The sequence below is a fragment of the Zootermopsis nevadensis genome, unplaced genomic scaffold, assembly GCF_977971745.1.
Source record: "Zootermopsis nevadensis isolate Lab colony 2312 unplaced genomic scaffold, Znev_1.0 Znev_ptg000026l, whole genome shotgun sequence".
Lineage (NCBI taxonomy): Eukaryota > Metazoa > Arthropoda > Insecta > Blattodea > Termopsidae > Zootermopsis > Zootermopsis nevadensis.
Window position 1 is genome coordinate 367,924 of NW_028259158.1, and position 22,033 is coordinate 389,956.

Sequence of the window (22,033 nt, forward strand, 5' to 3'; positions counted from 1 at the left end):
TTTTAATATTATCCTTCCATCTAGTCGTCGTTCAGGTGTTTTGGCCAACATTTTCTCCAAAAAAATTCTTGAGGGGGACGGAGAAATATCTGACGCTGTGTTGTTTCTAACGTCCAATTGCAGTCGACGTAAAACGTCGCTTTTGCCAGGGGGAGGCTAGAGAAGAAACCTAACGATTTTAGCATTAAAATGTGACGTTTATTTACAAGGACGTGCCATGCATTTACTTCCTTAAACGAACTCATCAACTCCTGAATGTCTTGTCTAACAACGAATTAGCATTTAACGTAGTGTCTGCTAAGAGGCTTATTGATTTTTGACTGCGCTATTTAAAAAAAATTCCAATTACGTGTTCTACAGGCAAATGAGTGTTTAGAAGCAGTGAAAGGATTTCGTCAATAATTCAGTGAACTGTATGCGTGTGGATGCTGAATATAATACCCGGTTTAAAAAAAACCCAGCAGGCGGTGCTTTAGAATCGAACACGTAATTGAGTCAATCTCTTCATTAGTGAGATAGATAAACAGATAACAGATTTAACCATCAGCAGAATTGCGTGACTAAGGTGTCGTTATTTTACCACATAAAATAGCCAAATATTCAGCTTTTGTAAGTCGGCGGCGAACCAGTGTTAAGTGAAATATTTATTTAGTTTGTTGGGACGAGAGTCGAAACTTTTATTTTGAAGTCAGTTTTAAAAGTCGGTTTTCGTAATTTTGCGAAATGAGTTGTACACGCAAACACTGAATGCAAGCAAAATGCAACAGATTTGAGTTTTTATTTGTGTGCGCTCAAATAACAACGCTCCTGTTTTGGAATTCGTTTTCATGAAATAGTGTACTGAGATCCACCCTTTACAAATAGTAGGCAGCGTGAGATATTGACCCAGATTTGTCGGTTCGGACAACAGCAGGTGAGGGCCAGTCTATTACATTTCCTAAAGATTCGTCGTAATCCTCCCATCTATCTCTAGGTCACCCTTGTTGTCTCTTGTTTGAAGGTATTTTCTTCGGATTTTCATACGTATGCATGCTACACTTTCCGTCCATCTGAGCTCGGCGCGTCGTTAAAATTAATCTTTATCTCTCCGCACTGTAGGAAAGTGGGCGTATTTTGAAACCTCATAGAATCAGGTGGAATTTTTCCCCGCCATGAATTAGCTTCATCATACGCTTTTTAAAACAACATTCTTTCGTGCGCTACAGAAGTGTTTTACTGCTCGAAAATTATCATGGCAGTGTTGAAGAAAGCGTTCGCGATGAAGGGGTTGGAGGAGGGGAGTACACGAATGCGGTGAAGTTTGTACAGATGTATTGTTTGCTCTCGGTCTCTTATGCAGCGGAAATGAAAGACGAAAGAAGAAGAAGAAGAAGAAAGGAAGGCTCATTTACTTTGTAGACCACTTGCTTGTGGGGCTAGAGTAACAAACTTTTAACACGTAGACACGGTACAGTCTGTTCCGAAAATATTTCTGTACAATTCCAGACAAGGAAGTTTTTCGTAAGACTATTTTTCTTAAAATATATATTTTAGAAAGAATTTTTTTTGTGTGCTAAGGAGAAGGTTAGCATATACAGGAAAGCCCCCAACTAAACGCATTCCAAATTTCATGACTAGATCTTGTGGCTGTTTATAAAAATATACGTCGATATGACAAAATTAACATTGCGGAAATTGGGTTTACCATCTTCCGTGTGAAATAATCCTGCCACTGTCCTTAGCCAGTTAAATCCATTTCACACACGCCCATATTTCCTTAGGATTCGTTTTAATATTATCCCGTCTTTGCCCAGTATTACCGCGTTGTCTCTTTCCTCTAAATGTTGGGCTGTATAAATTTCTCGTCTCGTCCATTCGTGCTACATGCCTCGCTAATCTCGTACTTCAATTGTTTGCACACACAGCAACTGTAGACTCGCATTCATTCATAACGCCTGGGTAAGTTCAGTTCCCAGGCACTACGCGAGTTTAAAATTTGGACCGGTCTGAGCTATGCGGTCTCTCGCTTTCCGGGAACTTGCCGCATTTCACTGTCTGGATGAAGCTTCAAATTCCTGCCGCAGAATTTTTTTGTTTTCCCGTCTCTCCTCCTGTGTTCATGTATCTATAAATTCCATGTTGAAGCAGACATGTAAATTACCGTAAGTTATGTGGTAATATGAAACAAGTATGCGAAGCTGATTCATTACACGCCTTAACTGTCGAGGTATTGATCCACGTGTCTACGCGTCGGGCCGCTGTGCTATGCTGTGCACAGATGCGGCTAGCAGGATAAACGATTATTTATAGAAATGATTCTGTGGCCGTGTTTTAGACGGCGGAAAGGTAGATCATTGACGCATTTATCGTCTGATTTTCCGATTCTGGTAACGCTGTGGATGAGTGAAAGGCTGTTATGAAAAGGCGTGGATTCAGTGAGTTACAGCTAACATCATACGGATTATCCGAAAACGTACTCAGAAGTTGTTAGCCATTCAACCTGTCAAGAGAGTCCCTATAAAAGAATTATTTTTCCGATCATGTCTCCAGCGAATTAAATATAGCCTTAAACGTCCTTTTTAATATTATCTTCCCATGTTATGCCCGTCTCTCAAATGGATTCTTTTCTTCTGTTTCTTGTTTTTTGGACAAAAACTCGTACATGCACACTTTGTTGAAACAGCCACATGCTAAGGCGTCTGTCTACTTCTGGTGTCCGGTTTGAGACCAGCCTGGTGATGGGGGGGGGGAAGAGAGAGAGAGAGAGAGAGAGAAGCACCTGAAAGCCCCTCGAACTGCGCGGTCGCATTTTTGGATTCTTTTCTTCATCTTAGGTGGTTACAAGAATGTTCAAAAACACCGGAAGGCATAATTACGACCAAACAACCTTTCATCATAAGAGTCGACTTTTTATTTATTTATCACAGAGTATGAGCAATATTATACGAAGGTAAAATCAGAGATTACGTTTCCTTGGTTACCTTGCGACAGAGAAACATCATTTCCTGGAATTTCTTATTGCTGAGCTGTGCAAAGAAAATGTTATTGAAGTCTTCTCAAGACAGTTGTTAATTGTTCGGTGTTACGGAAAAGTGGGCTAAGTCAAGAATTGGTCGAAGTTGTGTAAGCCCATTTGCGAAAACCTATTTTTTTTTACAAATAAAAATGAGTTATGTCACTTAAACAGCGTAATTTTTGTGTAGTGACATAATGAAATACTAGTTTAAGTACGTTACTGAATAAATTATGGGGTACAATCTTTAATCCTGTTTTCCACAGTAAGTACAGAATTGAAAATAATCTTTTAACTTCAATAATTCATTTATGAAAGTTACATTATTAGTTTTGTGGAAGAATTATATCAACTACCCCGCCCCCGCCCCCACAATTCTGTTTTGTTATTCACTTCAGAGACAAGTGCCTTCGCGATCTTTAGCTACGCAGATGAAAACGTTTTTGATCTGGGATGTGACATGAAATATTGAAAACTTGTTCTCGAATTATGTAGAAGTGTTCTATCGCCAGACCTGTGTCTAATGTTCAACCTCGGTGCCAGATTTTCAAAAGGTTAGCGCGCACATTTCATAATCCACTTCAGCTAATGGATATGTTACATGATATAAAATGACGCCAAATCTAGTGACGTATTGCTGCTGATTCAGTTGCAGGCCGCCATTTGGTGTGGACGTAAGCCGATTCGTTAGTACTGACGTCCATTTCGCATTGTATTATTTTACTCATTTTAGACAACGCCGATTAGAATTTTTCTAGAGAATCTCTGTTATTTTATTGTAACTAAAAGTATATAAATCTTCACAAAAGCGCACAGAATTAAGAATCTTTGTAACTCGATCCAAGAAGTTTTTATCCAAATTTTTATGCTTACGTAAGTGAACACCATTGGCTCTGTTTACATGTAATACATGTAATTCCGCCAGAGTTATGCAGGCTTTTTATTTTAATACGCGAATTATAAGATTTCGCCAAAGTTTCTTATTCGCACCGTGGATTATGATAACAACAAACAATTACGTATTTCTACTATTAAACATAATGCGTTTTACTTTGAGGTGTTTCCATGACAACGGTACAGTGTACAACATAAAGAACGGAATTTATGTTTGCGGTCCAGAGGTGCTTGAAATTTCTCTCGTCCGCACTTCGCCTCTCCCTCCTACTGATTCTGCTGAAGTTGGTATGCGTAGTCCGACGCATGTAATTCACTCCAACACACATCTTTACGTTCATTTAGCAATTACGTCACGTAGCACTTTTTATGCTGCGAACTGTACTTTTGCATGCTTCTAGAATTTGTTTGGATAGCGGTGTTTTGTATAAATTATAAGAAAAAAATAGTTTTGTTTATTTGATGCATAATTCTGTTTTGTGTCTCGTGGCGGAAGGATTTCAACGTGCTAACGTTTGTGTGCGCGTTGTTGATGAATTTCAATTAGTTTGCGCCTTTTTCTGATTTGAAGACTCCCGAAGCGCCTCGCACGGAAAAGATTTACACTTTCAACATACACGGAAGTGATATAAATGCATACAAAATTTAATGTTCAAAACAGAGAGGCTTGATTTCTCCTGTTGACATGGCAGCGAGAAAAAACAGTTTCTGTATAATTTCTTCGTGTTTCAATTTCACGTAATGACCTTTTAATGACAATGTTTAACGACCTTTAAATAATTATTTTGTTACAGTTTCACGTTAATTCAAATATTGCATGCAGTGTAAGCCTGTCTAAAATTATTTTATTAATTATGACTTCCAGCGTTTACCAACAACACATTCTTTGCAACAAATTTCAGGTTTTCCGTGTGTGTCGGCCCTCACAGCAGGTAAATAGACGTATTTTATACCGTTGGTTAAGAACCTCAGTGCAGACAAACTTATAAATTCGCCCAAAGTTACGTTTCATAGCTGAGATGTGTCCTCGCCTGTAACACGACATTCCCTACGAATTATGTTTTAACATAATACCAGACCGTAAACCAAAACAAACAGATTTTATGAGCGGGGGTAAACAGTTTGCATTTCGAAGTTGCAGTATTAATCCAAAACCATTTCAAATATATTTTGCTCAATGTTAAAGAAAAGTAAATATTGATGCTATTTTAATTAGCGTTTTAATTTTTGTCAGGGTTGATTCCGTGTTTGGTGTAACCGGCTTACGTCTCATTGGTCTGCACGCAGTGCCTTATGAGGGACTTTAGAGTCATTTAAGTACCGCTAAGTGTTTATTTATATTATGTGAAAAGGTTATGTAGCGATACGTATAAAGAGTTTTTGTTTTGAACCCAAAAAAAAGGAGGCAGGTTAACTAAGCGCTACTGGGACGATGTTACAACGGGCGTTTTGAATTAGAGCGTGCGTGGACTGGATTCAACCCGTTAAACTCCAGTGGTAAATATATGTACCACACATTTCAACGTTGAATAACTAATCGCGTCTCTCATAAGAAACAGCTGTAATTTTTTTTGAACAGTGTGTATCAGTTGGTCATTGTCATGGAGACGCCTTGTTTTCTTTGAGCTAAGAACCGCATTCTGAAATATTATTTGGTTGGTTGTTCTTTCTGCTTCAGAGAGTTAATGGACGACGTTTCATAGAAGTTGCGTCTTTTATTTCATTTATGAATCGTCTGTGTAGGTTAATGCCGGCTGGATTGAATAATTGTTTCCCGCAGTGTCTAAAGTCCGCCTATTTGATCAGAAGGGCTTTGTAACTCTTCAACTTATATTTCCTTCATACCGTTCTCACCGAGTGTTCCTTTTCATGTCAAGTTATCAGCGTTTGTTTCTCCATCCGGTGTCTTGCTACCTTCGCCTGCGGTTTTCGAGGTTTTCCTCGGTCTCTCCAGACAAATACCAGCTTGAACAAGTTGTGACCGCTTCCTCTCGTATTCTTCGTCGTTCATATAAGCCGTGCATCAGAGAAAGCGTCGTTGAACAGACAGAAAGCTCAAGAGACGATTTGAAACGGGTACACCGATGTTTCAGTCGAGAACAGTTCTGCATGTCTTATCGGTTGTATTCTGATTGCGTCCTCTGAACAGATTTGTGATTATTTCGGATATAAAAGTTAGACATTGCGCCCTATTTTGGGTGGCAAAAGATCAGTCTACTCACATATCAGCGCCTTTTAGAATGCGCGTTCCCTGGTCCCGTCTCTTCCAGCGTTTGAGGACGTAGTTTCTAACTAAGCCCATAAAGGCGGGACTTCCAGCAGAGTTTCAAGTTTCAAAAGGAAATCTGCGACTTTCCAAATTACATGCGGCGTACAGTGCTATCAAATGACTATGTTTTAAAGAGACACTCCAAGAGTTACACAGTAAAGCTGACGAAAACGCCAGGGATTTCCGTAAAGCAACTCTTGGAGTGAAATAATGAAATTTCTTCCTCGCACTCAATCAATCATTCTCTTTGCCTTCGCTGTCACATGTTTCGAAGTAACTGAACGTCGACGGACACTTTAAAAAAAAGTTATGATCATCTACACGGGAGCCGGAGAAGCGAAAGGATTCTGCGGCGCTAATTCGGTTTTTAACCAATTAATTACCGAAGGGCGGTGCAACATTTGGGCAAGCCATTCCTCAGGCGGAAAGTCTGTTGAAAGAAAATTGGTTGGTGGAGTTGGGACACGTTTGCTGCCATTGAAATGTTGAAATCCGCTTTCAACATGACAAACCACCTTTAACTAATTTACAGTTGAGCCAACTGCTAATTTATTAATGTACTCAGTCGATTTTACAGTTGAACCAAACTCGATGAGACTCTAGCTCAGAATGGGGTCCAGTGGCGATGATGAATTCGTCGGTTCCATGACGTACAGGGAATTGTTTTGACCAGCCGAACGACTGGTAGCTTCGGTTCATGTCGCCTATTATAGTGCGTTTTGTGATGATGGCTGACCATGTGGTTGAAGTAACCATGGCCTAATTCTTTTGAATTGTCGATACGTGTCTTAGCAGTTTGGTTATTTGTGTGCATGTGAACGTCCGCTTTAATATTATAATTTTCTTCACACAGTATTCGTTTGAAGCTGCAGTTCACATGCTGTTTCACTTTGTCTCTTTATCAGTGATTAAAGCTCCTTAGCTCGATTATCGCCTCACAGTTTGGGTTTTTTCTTCTAGTGACGTCATCTGCACCTCCGAACGACGTCGGTCCTCCTCGCCCTTAATTGGACGACGCCCCGTGACGGACGACGTAAGTAGACAGCCCTCTTCACAGTTTGCATTTATTCAACCCCTTATTGTAAGGGAAAGAGTGGGTTTAGATGCCGTGTCACGAGAAAATGCAAATTGTAATAACACGGCTCTGAATTATTATTCAAGTGTCCTGATTACGAATTTAAATCCTTTCGCTTCAACCAATTTTCGACGTTGCTCCGTCTTTGGTCTGGTTGCTAGGTTACCGTAACGTGTTCTAGTGTAAGAACTAAACATGACCACTCTTGTCTTCTTGCTTTGCATCCGTTTAAAGTCGTAGAAGTGAGACTCTCATAAATAAGCTCTTCCTTTGCGTCTGAGGGGCGGTGCCTCCAGGAGCATTTCAAAACGGACGAGAAATTTGACGTACTTACTGGGAGACGTAACACGAGAAAGAGTTGGTCCGTCGGCACGGTACGTCTCGAGCAGTTAAGTGTTTCCTCCCAAATGACAAGATTAGAGACGCCTTGTAGACTCCAGCGTGTTGTCTGTCTACTCACTCTGTGACGTCACACGACTGACTCTTCATTTATGGTTTGATCCCGGAGAGATTTCTAACTCCATGGATCTGAGTAATTTTTGAAAAGCCTACAGTCAGTCAGGTGATCAAGAAATTATGCAATCAGGAGGTTCATTACCGCCGCTGTACCCCGCAGATAAACACAGTCTGTCCTACACCCTATTTTTTCAATGTCATTCTATCTATCTAGGCTTAACATATGAGATTTTTCTAGTTAGTATCCTTGCAGATTTATTGATGCTATATCAATGTTTCTAATCGCAGCTGTTTAGTCACAATTAGAATGTGATAATTCGAAGGAGAGTTGTCATTTTGTTACTATTTTAGGTCGACATCCGGTAAATATTTGAACTTTAAACACGGACATTGTTTTGAGGAGACTTCGTATCGTATTGTTTCCTGCCAAAGACATTTCTGGCAGATCGTTCCTGTGGTACGGCACATCTGGAACAGTCGCATCGTCCAGATCCGAGTCTTTTACGGAAATGGTAACTGTCTAGTTTGTAACATACCGCAGGCCTTGTCTTTGTTCTTGCTGGTGGGATGAGAGAAATGAATCCTGTTGCTGGTAGTCTGGACCCGGGATTAAACAACCCCCAACCCCGAACCTCGCAGCCTGTGCATTAAACACTGGACTGTGTTTCGGAGGAAGTATGTACACTTCAGCCTCCCCCTACACACACCACAACCCGGACGGACCGGGGAGGCGATGCGACGTGACGCGTACATAACTCCTAGGGGGTGTTTCTACCACTGCCCTCTTTGGCGATGTGCACGGACCAACCGAATCGCCCCGATACAATCTCCTGAACATAAATATCGATGATTTGAATGACTGTTCATATCCCCTCGGCCGTTTGAAGTGCGCGTTTCACGTGGGGTGGTTTCAGCTGTAGTAATTTCAGTGCCCTGCGTAGGTGTATCGGAATTTTATGTATATATATTTTTTTTTATATTTTGTGAATAGTTGGTTCTACATGTCATGCCATGGTGAATCCAGCGCTACGTCATGTCTGATAAATCGTTACATCTGTGTGTGTTAAAATATGGTGAATTCAGAATACAGCGTGCCGGGATTTTGTCAGAATGAACTGTGCTGAATTAAATTGCTCACTAATTATGGCATTACTTTCTCCCGCTGACGAAAAAACAAAATGTTATTCAGTGCTGTAAGCAGCACGTATTCGTACTTACCAAAAATCGCTGATTTTTTTTAAGGAACTTGTTTGATGTCACAGAAATTTCGAATTGTTTATCGCCTTTTCGCGGCCTGGTGATCGCTTTATGCATTAAACGGTGTCGCTAAGCAGGTGGGCGTACGCTTTATAAAACCACATGTGGTATCGTCTCAACCGCGAGGCGCGACGTGGATACAACTGGAGCCGGGGGGGGGGGAGGGGGTTCAAAATGGACCTGCGGTTGTTGGTTTGCTGGGGGTATGTGCGGGGTGGAAGGGGTGAAATTTGCTGAGTTGTCGAGAAGTGGGAGAATGGAAGAGATAGCTTGGGTATATATGAAAAAGGTTGAATTAAATGGAGCATATAGTGATTAAGCAAGCAGGGACTATGAAAATACAACGTTACAGAGAACGATTTTTTTTTTTAAAAAAAAAGTGATATGGACCGATGTGTATGTCGGAGTGGTCGCAGTTATAAAATTCTGTGTTTACTGCCGTATCGCTGGGTCTGTGAAATAACAGACCGTATTCGCACAGCGGAGTACATGGATCGAAACCAATTTCTGCTTTGTGTGTCTGTGGAATGGACAATTGACGGTATACGCCGGCTTAGCTATTGAGATTTTCCAGCTATTTCTTCCCAAAACGAAACGGGACTCCGATGTTAACCCAAGATACGGAACTTTGCGTTTACTCGATACGAGCAGACGAAAATCTTCTGCTTCGTAACAAGCAGAAGATGTTCGTGATTCATCAGCAGTAGGAATTTAATGTCGCCATGGAAACACACAAGAAGATTCTTTTCCTGTGCCAGAAGTTCAGCATTGCTTTTTGTTACTGACCGGCAGTGGACGTATATTCATGCATTAACCACGCAGAGAAATTCGCCTGGAATGGAATAAAAAATCATGGTTTCTCTTTTTTTAAATTACCTTACGTAGCAAAGTCATTCAGAGTTCGCGTTACTGCGGCAGTGAACTCAGAATACGGGTCCATGAATTACTAATTATGAAATTATAAATAGAACGCTAGATGCCGGCTTGTCATCTCGGGGACCCTGGTTCAGTCCCGGAGGGCAAATTGGAGCTGTAGCACGTTTTCCCACCCGCTAATCATCATTCCACAGCTGCTCTATATCCATCTGTCACCGCCCCACGGGCTCTGAGCAAGCAACTCGTTATCACACCCTGGCCTTCGTCTCTGCCCTGGCACTTGGCGATGGCAGTCGTTGGTGTTGTATCTCTAATGAACACACAGTGAACACGCCACGCCGTGTGATGAGTCCTGAGACCGAGCTGAGTGGGGAAAATGTTTCGGATTTGTATTTAGAGGGAAGGGGGGGGTTGGAATTTCTAATCTTGGGGCTACGCGATTTTAATATTTTCTGCAACAGTTTTCAGGGCAATACCGGCATATTATTTCAGTATTGGCCGTTACCACCTCCTTCCAGATCCCCTTTCTGACAATTCGAAATAAATTTTCCTTGTCATTCATGCCAACTCTGCAGTTCATATTTACCTCCACGAAGAAAAGCGGTGATATTCCCTCATCTAGTCAAGACATTCTCTGTCTTTTATTTTAAACCCAAGGTCCATCGCCTTGTTCACAAAAGCCCACCATTGCATCGTATCCTATGCCAGTTGGATTCTGTTCATTCCATTTGTCTCGATAAGGGATGGGAAGACAAAGGCATTCTGGGTAGATATTCCGGATTAAAATTCATTTCCTGTTTCAGAACCGTGGGGACACTGAATTTGCCCACTCTTAGTCGACGTTGGCGCTGAAATGATTTACAATATGTGACGCGCGACCCTGCATTTCTGGTCTTGACAGATTTCGAATTGAATAGCAAACTATTAGCTTTATGAATATTTGAGACTGGGTATTGTGGGCTTCTTGTGTTTGTGACCGAGTGTGTTCTTGGAGGCGATTCTTTCTCCTCGCTTAATTATTGTCCCGTCCTCTTATGACACCTCATACTTTGCTTGAAAGGATTCTTCATTGTCTGGTTGATCCCCACTTCGGTGTAATAGAATGTCGCTTTTATTTTAACATGCAACGAGAAAATTGCGCGCTTTAAGTCGACCTTTCAGCTCCGTTATCGATTGTGGCGTCTCGCTCCTAGCTTCAGAGTACACGAGGGGTTTGGGGGGGGGGATCTCAGAATGAGGGACTGAATGGGGCACGGCGGTCAGACGACGCCAGTGTGTATGGTCTCCCTGTGTTTTACACAACAAACAGAATTGTTCTTCGTGTTTAGTTGAAATCAACTTTTTCCGTCTTTATTCAAGTACACAGATTTTATAGTGTACATTTAGAAGGCGACTTTTTTGTATGGGTGTTGAACTTGGTCTCTCGCCGTATCTGAAAAGGGTGTTGATAATATTTGGACCTAAGAGGGATTAAGTGAGAGGATGGTGGGGAAAATTACGTAATGGGCAGGTTTATTATTTTTGCCAAATGTTGTTAGGGTCGCGAGATATATGGTGCATGTAGCACGCATAGGATGAATCAAGTCCAGTCCCTGCCTCCCTGTTTTCCTAAGATAAATTTTAATATTATCCTTGCTTGTACTCCCAAGTCTTCCGAGTGGTATCTTCCCATGCATGCTACGTACCTCGCCCATCTTGTCCTTGATTTGACGAGCTTTCGCACTCGTGCAAAACAACAGATAAAATTATAGTTTACGTTCTTAACGACTCACGTTTTTGGTGTGCCATAGAAAATGGGGCGAAGATGTAGATCAGGAGGAGATCGTAACAAATCTGTGGGCTCCATAAAAGACGGGGAATTTGTAGCCTACGAACTCCAGCGCTGGGATCTTTCTGTACAGTAACGAAATGAATCCGCGGATTTAAAAAGTGCGTTAGGAGTAAAACCTGGGCGGCTCTGGTTAGCCTGATGCCAGGCTCTATTAGGCCTAATCGCCCTCTTGTCTTTCCATTTTATTTTGCAAATTGAAAGTAGTAATGCTAGTTCCAGCAAGAATTTGAATTGCAAATACAAAGAGAATTTCCTTTGCTCTTGGATAGTTTAATTCGTTTTGTGGTTCTGCTTACTCCAGTGGTTTTGAACTAGAATCTGGAGGTACTGACACGACTATCATAATGCAGGGTAGCTTTATATATAGCATAACCCCAAAATTTCGACCGCGTAGACAATTTGTCTTCTGGTTCAGTACTGAAATAGTCCACTGTGTAGGAGAACACTTTTATAGGTGTTAGAGTAACTTGGCACTGTTTACTGTAGTAGCGTTGAGTCAGTGTATCACCTAGTCATATATGGGGTGATAATATTAAAATGGATCTCAAAGAAATATTTTGTGAGATAGCGGACTGGATTCATTTGGCTCAGAATAAGATCCAGTGGCGGACTCTTGTGAATACGGCGGTGAATCGGCGAGTTCATTGACTGGATTAATAATTAATTTTTTTAACTGCGCTAGAAATGTTCCGCTGTAATTTTTTATTTAGTTTTAAACGAAATTACTTTTTGGCAGACAGTGTAGGAGATATAATTAAAGTTGATTTTACTGAAATGTTTTAATGCAAGAAATAATTTCTATGTATTATGCCCCGAAGATGAAGGAAGTATGTTCCGCTGCAGCATTGATATCTGCCTACAAGCCCACGCCGCGTACAACGAAATACATCTAAAACCTTTCTTCATTTTCCTACATTTTCCTACGCGTTTTAGGCAGGATACCGAGCGATAGGCTGTTTCACCCGCGAATTGTCTTTTGGCTGGCATTCTGTCCGATTTTACTTAGTCGTTATGGCCAGCGCTACCCGTGGTACGTATCCCAGAACTTAGGGCAGTTGACTTAGTTTCATTTTGCATTGGGACGTTCCTCGATCGTGGGGCTGTGAATTATACTTCATCCTCTCGTGATTCTTGACCGTACACCACAGAACCGGCTAACAGAGCTTCTTCAACTTATATTTTATTCATTGTCTGGATTCGGCTTCTCCTTCCTTTGGATTTGTTCTGTGACCCCCTCAGCCGTCCAGCCGTGTTCTGGCGGCTATAATGTGTGGTTCAGTGATCGCCTCCGAACACCAGGAAATGACGCGTTTACAGGAGTAATGTTTGTATGAGGTAGGGGATTTGTGTGAGTACTGGTTATCAACTCCTGGCCCACTGACCGCTGTCGGTCCGTAGTTGAAATGTTCAGTTGACTGTATTAGTTTGCTCTGTTAGAAATAATGCAGTTCAGGCAAAAACATATTTGTATTACTAAGTACATGTCTTGGAAAATGCACACTGGAAACTGTAAGTGTCTTTAAAATTTTATTAGTTTTTTAACAAAACTTCGCTGCAGTGATTAGCGTTTCGAAACTGGACCCTGATACCGACTTTTGTGGTTCAGTTTTTCGTTGTTCTGAATTAAATCCGGCCACGATTTTTTCCTTTAATTTTTTCGTATTAATTGAAATTCCTGCTTAAGTTAGGAAGCTAAAAAATCTTTGTTAAATAAACCTGGAATCAGCCAACCTTTTTCCTTGCCTGATGATCAGAGGTCAGAATGCCTTCCACTGGGTTGTCGTAGTTTTACGCGAGTTTTGCGTGAGGGAGTTGCATATCATTACTATGAAGTTGGGAGGGAAAACGAACGGACGCGTGTTCTGCGCTGTGATTTCGCCAAACAGAGCAGGACTGATTAAAGCAATCGAAAACAATGTCGGAGACATTTTTAACTTAATTAGATATTGCAGTCTTCAGCTAATAATGCTAATGAGATTGAATCTGGGGCGCGCGGTGGGCGTAACTCTGTGTGCGCGTGCGCACGAGAAAACTGCATTAAAAATTGTTGCTCCAGAAATGTCATGGCCGCGTTAACTCGTCGGAGCGCAGCAGGACGTTGGTTGCAGAAGAGGAATTGGAAACCTTTTGTGACGGACCAAGCCGGGGTGACCTTGTGCCTGATGCCTCGCCGATCCGTGTTTGAGTTGGAAATGCAACCGGGCCCTCAGACCCCACCCCCAATTTCGTACATATTTATCATTCATTTCGTCAGTACTGCACGAGACAGATTAATACGTGGTTAAAGAAGGTCGTACAAGATCAAAGGGCTGCTTATCAGTGTCGATCTTCGGGGTTGCAACGCCGTACAGACTTGAAGATAGATACCAGCATTCTGAAGGAAAATACCGCCTTCATATTCAGCTGTGAAGATGGAAGAAGTATGTTCCTCCGAAACATCTTCAATGCCGTGCGAACGTCAAATCCGTTAACAGTACTTAAATAATTTAAGAGTTTTTGCATTGAAGATGGCTGTCTTCTGGGTTTTAGCGCCGTGTAGTCTGGTAGAAGTTTACCGAAATTTCAGAGGTCCTTGCTGCCTCAATCATTGCCCTTATGATGGAGACAGAATACTGTAAAATTTCCACGAGACTGCACGGCACAATGACCCAGAAAACGGTCGCCCTCAAAATAATAGCCATTTTTAATCGCTGAATGTAATTATGAACGGCAGGTAGATGCCACTTAGGCGCATTTATCCTTCAAGGTGCTACTAGAAAGTTTCTTATTCGTCTCTTACTTGTCAGTAGCGAAGCGTCTGAGATTTTGTTTGTTCATTCCATCTCCTGAATGTATAAACAAAGAGGAACGAACCAATTTTTATCGTGTGTGCAAAGTACGATCAAACAAATGGACTCGGCGAGACTTCGATCTACCTCTGGCTCGCGACCCACCTCTGTTATGTTCCTGAAAACTGAATAAGGACGGCGACATTGGTGTTGCGATGTTTCACCGTCCAACACGGAATCAGCGAGCGAAGCGAAGCGTTCACTGCATTTACGATAGGAAATTTACACCTCAAAGTTTGTGCAAGTAATCTCAGAGTGGCGGTGCTAGTGTTGACGGGTGTCGTCAAAAGAGTAGGAGCCTATCGGCGTGCTTTGCTATGGAAATGTTTCTCTGAACTAATTACGTTGTGGCTATCTGGATTCCGATCACATCTCTAGTCAAATAGTACTCGTTTCATAGTCGAATGTGCTTGTAAGTTTAGAGCAGAAACGAAACAAGTAGCTTTTCACGATTTTCGGTTACGTTTCTAGATTCGAAGTAATCGTTTGCCCTGTTATTTTTTGGAATTAATTAAAACTGATGCAGCTTTTGTAATTTTGCTTCGACACGTGGCCGAACGTCTCGTGGTTAGAATTTCCGCTTCGTATTTGGTAGGTGCAGGGTTCAGATCTTGGCGCGGAGACTGGCTAACCTAACAAACGTTTTCGTGTTTCTTCTCAGTCCTTCCAAGCGCAGAAACGTACAGTTACGTGTCTCCTCGAAGACAAAATGGAAATCCATTTTTCTGTTAACCTTGCTTTTATTATCTCTTTGGATTTGTAAGAATATTCATAAACAGAAATTTAACTCTCCTCTTCCCACTGCACGTGACCCTAACTGTCACTAGGGTAACATCTTTGTGACGTCATTTCCCGAACCAGTCGATCTTTATTAATGGAGACTCGTTGTGTTTTCTTTGCGGTAAGAACTGATTTTTTAAATATTACTTAGGTCAGTTTCATGCTTCAGAGGGTTAAATAAACAACATTATATCGTCACCGTGTAAAATACTTGTAAGTATGTCAGATGGTATCCTGAGATTTGATTTACTCTGCTAGCTCAGATAGCAACTCACAACCACACATTCGCACGTAACGATGAGCATTTGGTAATAAAACCCTAATGTAACACGATTTGCTATGTACAACGCTGAAATCAGAAATCATCCAGTTATATTATACTCGGTAAATTTAGTGAAATGGCATTTTTAAAGGTCTCGTTATAACGCGGTGTAGCGAAATAGACTCAGTAAACCGCGATAAACCATGTTTCTAGTGTGCTACCACATGAAATAAGTGATCTAGGAGCAGCACATCATAGTTTATGTGTCAACATTCAACGTTGCCACTCACAGTGTGTACATGTGTGCAGCTTTTAACTTCCACTAAACGCAGAAAAAAGCTGGAGTCGCGGGGTTTACACTTCTCGTCTGCCTTTTATATTTCAAGGGGTGGAGCGTAAAATGAGATTCCATCAGCCCCGGCGTCAACATAAGGGTGTCGCCCCAAAAATATTATTATCCACTGTGCGTTACGCGCTAAAAAATGAGGGCAGGAAGTTGATCTGTTGGAGTCCGTGCTCGTGCCTCCGGAGGCAGCCGAGATGAGGAGGGGGGTGGGTGGGTGAAGAACACGTACAGAAATTACCAGCAAATAATTAATAAAGCCAACTTGTCATTAGAGGGGACAGTTTTGTCACAGGCTTAGAGCAAGAGTGGAGCAAGGCACTGAACACTCTCTCATGTTCTGAAAGCGCCAATCGTGCTGCCTTATTCGTCAGGGATCCCTGATGATGGAGGCAGGAAACACCTCCGAAACATTGATGAACTTCCGTAAGATTACACGGCGCTATAACCTAGAAGTAATTTTATCAATTTATTTCTGCGTTCCTCGATTATTTTCTCCGTACACACATTTTAGTGTTTAAATAAGAGAGACTTTGGAGCATGCGCAGTAGTTTGACAGTTCTTTCAGGTACTTCTGCGGGTTTTATGGAACCGCAAGGTTCATTAACTTGTTTACAAAAGCCCACCACTGGTCTGTACTTGAGGCAAATGAATGGAATCCAGACCCTCACATTCTAGTTCTTTAAATTCTATTTTAATTTCGGTCTCACATCTACTTCTGTGTCTTACAAGTGGGCTCTTCCATTCGGGGTTTCCAATTGCGTTTGCGCGTGCATTGCCTACACCTGCTACATGCTCTGCCCATCGATCGAATTTCTAAATTTCTTATCCTTGTTTCGTACCGGTCCAAAAACCTTCCCTACTTTACGCGGATCCCAAATATTAATTTATAAAGTTTTTAAAAAGTATAGCGCGTTGATTATTTGTTCGTAAACTTCCATATAAAACACTTCACATCACAGGCTCTATTTTAAGTAAGAGGTTACTTCATTTTTAACTGTAGCCTTGAAAATTAGATTTCTGTCTGAAGGGGGTAATTGTTAGAGGTAGAATCACGTGCTTAAGACGCCTTGGAAATAAGAACATGAATATCAGACCTCTGATTTTAAAAGAAGGGATGTACACCCCGGCAACGTTAAGTGAAGTTTCGCTAGAGAAATATTTCAGATGGTTATTATAGGAGGAGCCACGGAGAGAAGGATCCGTTGTCAGGTCATATGCTAGGCTATTAAGAAATTCTGCACTTATTATGAAGTTAACCCCATTAATGTTTTTTTTTCGCGTAGTTTCTTTTAAAAGTTATTAGAGAAATAAAACTGTCAGATGCTCAACTTTCATTTCTAACTTCTGAGCGATAAAACTAGATGGCATTGTTTTTGAAATGTGGCCATCTATGTTAGTTATGATGTTCACATTTTTTAGTATTCATTCTTCCGTAATCTTGTAATTTTTGGTTGCCTCTGTTTAAGACGACAGCGTTCTGGAGAAAGTGCTTTAAATTAGGACAGCCGTTTCCTTTCGAATCTTTTCCAATTTATTATTGACGAATTGTCAGTTTGTTCTGCACTGTTTTGAAGGAGTTGTTAACACCGTCATTAAGTCATAATTTAGTGGAAAATGAGATTGCGTGCTGACTGACTTTTTTCTGGTCCCTCGGTGTCACACCCCAATTACTCTACGACGCATTTTAATATATTTCTGGAATGTTCGGGGAATTTTCCGCGTACGTATCTCGAGTTAACACGAGTTTGTGTTTGCAGGATGAGACGCGTGAATCCAAAAGTAGGCGGACGATACATTTAGGAAGGGCGTAGGTAGGAGAAGACCGGGGCCAAGTTCGGCTGTGGCATTGGGCCATTTTCGCAGCGCAAGAATCACCCTGGTGTCGGAGCGACGTGAATATGCATGGGGTGTGGGGCCCGTGGTGGTACAGTAGCAACAGTGAGACCTTTCCGCCCTGGTTGTCAGGGGAACGGCGGTGCCCTGCGAACATTGCATTAGGCAATTTTCTGCACCGCGAAAACTGAGTGAGGTGGGGGAATTGAGAGTCTGCTGCCAGCGGAGAAACAGCGGGCCGCTGCAAATAATAATATTAAAACATGAATAATGAAACTGGGCCCCGTAAAACACATGTTTCATTTGCATCTCGCTTTCGGTGTGGCATCTAAGACGAGATGCACCCGTCCGTAGATTTACGATCGTAAGTCGTTACATGGGAAGTGAAAATTTGTAAGTCGAAAATTAAATTCCCATTAATTTCAATGTAAAAGATTCGGACTGGTCACCATCTCTCAGAAAAGTCACACATTATTTTTCCTGCACACATTAGAATACTACGCAGTTATAAAAACAAGATTATTATTATTTTGGTGACGTAGTTATTCCCTATTTAAACCTGCAAATCACTATTTAAGTGTGGAATCGGACGTTTACATTGTACAGTGTGACGTCATAACTTACGTAAACAAAGAATAAACAGTTACATTTACTCATTGCCCTGACGATGGAGACAGCAGTGGCCTCTGAAACGTTGGTTAACACCCACCCGAATACGCGACGCAACAACCCAGAAGACATCCATCTTCTATACATTTTTAATTTGTTCACTAGATTTCTCCATCATCTGTAATTTTCTCTCTTGAAGGTCTAAATTTTTTCCTTATAATTTCATCATCATATTCCTTCAATCCATTTCTGTCTTTTCGTGCGAATAACTTCGTCGTTTTGTATAGTTTAATGTTTGGGGGGTTTTAGATACCAGGCGCTAATGTAAAGTGTCTTCAATTTATATTTTCCGAATAAAACTCTGTAAGCATTTCTCGTGTCTTCTCTGTGGCAGATGCAAAAGGCCCATTCACAATTTTCGAACTTGATATTTGCAGTAACACTCGGCCGTTGTATTGTTCGTAAGAAACTGCTATAAACGTCATTGATTATTTCATATTCTTTTCCTTCTTATAAAGGAATGACATTAAAAGTAATCGGATAATCGATATTTCCTTATTAAGCCCTTAGTAATATATCAGAAACGGGGTTGCATTCATACGTACAGTTTCTTTTCAGCTGTGTTTATTTCTTTACGTCGGTTCAGATTAATCTCGCTAAAATGATTTTGAAGGTCTCTTGGTCTAGACTTCAGGAGAGCAAAGTGTGAGCTTTTAGCGAAAGCCTCGAAAAGTCCTCCACACTGAAAGTGTGACGTCACTGGGGATACCCACTGTAGAATGAGACCCTTCGCAAAATAATCCCGTCCACTGGCTTATTTATTTGTTCGGCCCAACGCGAGGTCTTCGGACCTCAACAGCGATACGCCACTGCTGCAACTGCATTAAGCGCGTGATAAACCGCGTCTGTCCGTCCGTCCGTCGTACCCTGATTCATTAATATTCTTAACAGTAATATGTAGTTTATAGTGAAGTCTAGGAGGCAAGGGGTGTACATGGATTTTGAATCTTTCTGGAAAACGCCACTGGGCAGACCAAGAATGAGATGGGAGGATAAGATCAAGATGGATATTAGGGAGGTGGACTGTGGTTTTGTCTGTGTTGGACCTGCGGGTTCCGCTACCCGGGATTAGTTATGATATGTAATTTTGTGATCATGATTCTCGCTTATTTATTTTAATCGTCTGTTACAAAGAAATACCTGCATTGCGTTAATGCGAAATTGCGATGTTGGAAGAGGTGTCACTCAGCGCAGAGTCAGAGGTTTTACGTTGTGTTTAATCGCTGCCGGTTTGTGGGCTGTCCTGACCTCCGTCGCTTTGGACACTACGTGGGATGACAAGAGTTTTCGAAGTGATAACAACAGGAGTTTAGGGAAATTATTTTCCAAGTTTTGCCACAAAATTTACTTATTTTTATACAATTCGGCGTGGTGTATGAGACGCGGAAAATCCCCAGCTCTTATGGAATGGCAGTTTAATTGCCTTGTTCAAATTATTATTTGATCCTGCCTCCTCGTAGATGCAAGTAATCTGCTCAGCACCGCGTTTTCGGACATCCTCAATCTACGTCGTGCTTTTGCGTGTTTCAGTCTTCACGTTTGACGGGAAGATATTTACGGGGTAATATGTATCGATCATATTCATTGCTTCTAAATTAAAATACTTAACAAATAGTTTATTTGTGGCTGATTTCGTTTGCGTTATTCCGTGGTGTGCTGGCGTACAGCTCCCACCCGCGTTTATTTTTCAGCGATGCTGTTTACAAATTATTTACATAATTTTGAAACCCGAGAGCAGAATTTTTGTGGCGGTCGTCATTTCTGGATCGCACGTAGAGTGAACGTATTTTTCGCGTCTTGGTTCCCACGTAACTTTGAATACTAGCATTCTCTTCCGCTTGTGTTTTGTTCAAACAGTAGCTGATAACAGACGATTGCTTCGTTGTTCGTCAGATGTCAATAATCCGCGCTGCCAAACTAGACAGAAAATAATTTTTCTGTCAGTCTGAATTTTTTAGACTTGCATCTACGTATATGGTGTATAGAGCTTTTTGAACATCCTGTATATACACACACATTTGCCTACGGACTGTGTGACCAGTGTTCGATTCCCAGCGAGGCCACAATATTTTCTCGCTTGCACCTGTTCGAGCCTGACGCACCCCGTCTCTTGTCTGTGAGTCGGCCTGTAAATTTACCTCCACGCCAGGTACGGGCTTCTGTGGCACATGTAACTCAGCCTGCGGGCCTTTATAAAGTCTGGCTAGTTTAGTCGAATGTGGCAGTCCCATACAGCACTAATGTCCGCCACGAACTCCATGTATCGTTCCGCTGTGTAATTAGCGCCGCCGGCAAGTAGTCTAATGCTGCTTCAAGCGGAATCGATTTGAAAGGCCCCCGTGATCTTGGTCGAGTGATACCCGCATTATTTTAATGCATTCTGCAGCATAATTGCTGTGTGCGCCGTGGAATGGAATTCTGTGCGTAAATATGCGACCAATTTCCGATTAGAATAATCGCCTGTTAGGTTAGGTTAGGTTTATTCACCGATGCGGATTGGAGGACTCTGATAACAGAATCCGTGGCCGGTTGGATTGACGGGAAAGCTGCCTATTTATATTGTATGTTGCAAATATTATGCGTATTCAGATCAAACCAGACAACAGTCCCATAAGCGCGAAGAAGATACAGAAATATTTTTAGGATCTAGAAATAGATATTAGTATTTGATTCCGGAAATTCGGTAAAATTACACGTGATCCGTATTAATCATTTAAGTGGAAGATTTTAAAAGTAACTCAGCAGTATAAAGTTATTCTTGAATAAGAATATTTATTTTATCAGAAAATAATGACTGTATCATTCTGTTACATACATGTTTTTTTAAAATATTATAGTTCCGTAATAAATTATTTACATTACGCCTATTAGCAACAGTATATGAATCAAAATAATTTAACAGTTTTAGCGATAAGTGTTTTTATGAGGGGCTGAGTCTAGACGCTTTTTAGGCACCCTATTTTCTTGTTTGAACTTCCTTCGATTTTCCTGTGCGTCGTAATTCGGCGTTGTATGTCATTGAGCTTGTGTGATGTTCCTACCACGAAAAAAGTTTCCATCGTGATACGGTACCCGGACCTTTAGATACGAAGGAAGACTCCTCTCGCTTCCAGCTGTTAGTGGCCGAAGGCAGAGTGCTTCTGTGAGATTCAAGTCCGTGAGAGCCTGGCTGATTGAAAATGTTTGTATCTCTCGTGAAGTAACTGACATTAAAATCGGAATGGCTCTGTTTCTGTTCCATCTCAAATGAAAATGGAAACTCCAGTCTCTTGTGAATGATCTCGTGTTTCCACACATCTACTCGATCCAACGTGTTCATCTTCTGCGAAAACTTTGCAAGTAGCTTAAGGTCAGAGGCCGTCCAAAGAGTTTGGTTCTTCCTTTGTCTCGTTATTGTCTTCACGAAATCTTTGACAGAAATAAAAGATGAAAACTCTTCTCTTGATTGATTGGAACTCGAATTCTGAGTGGCTTGTGAGGAATTGTACGTCCAGGAAGAATAAAAGAAAAGTTTAGAGCTGACGTTTTCTCAGACACAAGAAGGAATTTAGGTTTCATTACCCATTTTCCGCATCACACGTCCTTAAATTGCCCGTGTCCTAAAACCCATTTTTTGTTTGTTAAAAGTGAATATAGAAATTTTAATGTTTTCTTTTGGTCTATGA

At 41.3% G+C, this 22,033-nt stretch overlaps 2 protein-coding genes across 5 annotated transcripts in view; one reads left to right on the top strand and one right to left on the bottom strand.

Annotated features, from left to right (window-relative positions):
- The window catches only part of LOC110836404 (uncharacterized), a 343,621-nt gene that overhangs the window by 306,724 nt on the left and 14,864 nt on the right, over window positions 1-22,033 (top strand). For 2 of the 4 annotated variants that reach the window (XM_087356219.1, XM_087356221.1), the window contains one exon: window positions 7,116-7,188. The exons of the other annotated variants lie outside the window; for them this stretch is intronic. In XM_087356219.1, the coding sequence (XP_087212345.1) occupies window positions 7,116-7,188 (73 nt within the window). The remainder of the gene's footprint in view (window positions 1-7,115; window positions 7,189-22,033) is intronic. 4 annotated transcript variants of the gene reach the window in all.
- The window catches only part of LOC147872527 (uncharacterized), a 98,648-nt gene that overhangs the window by 24,759 nt on the left and 51,856 nt on the right, over window positions 1-22,033 (bottom strand). The window lies entirely within an intron of this gene.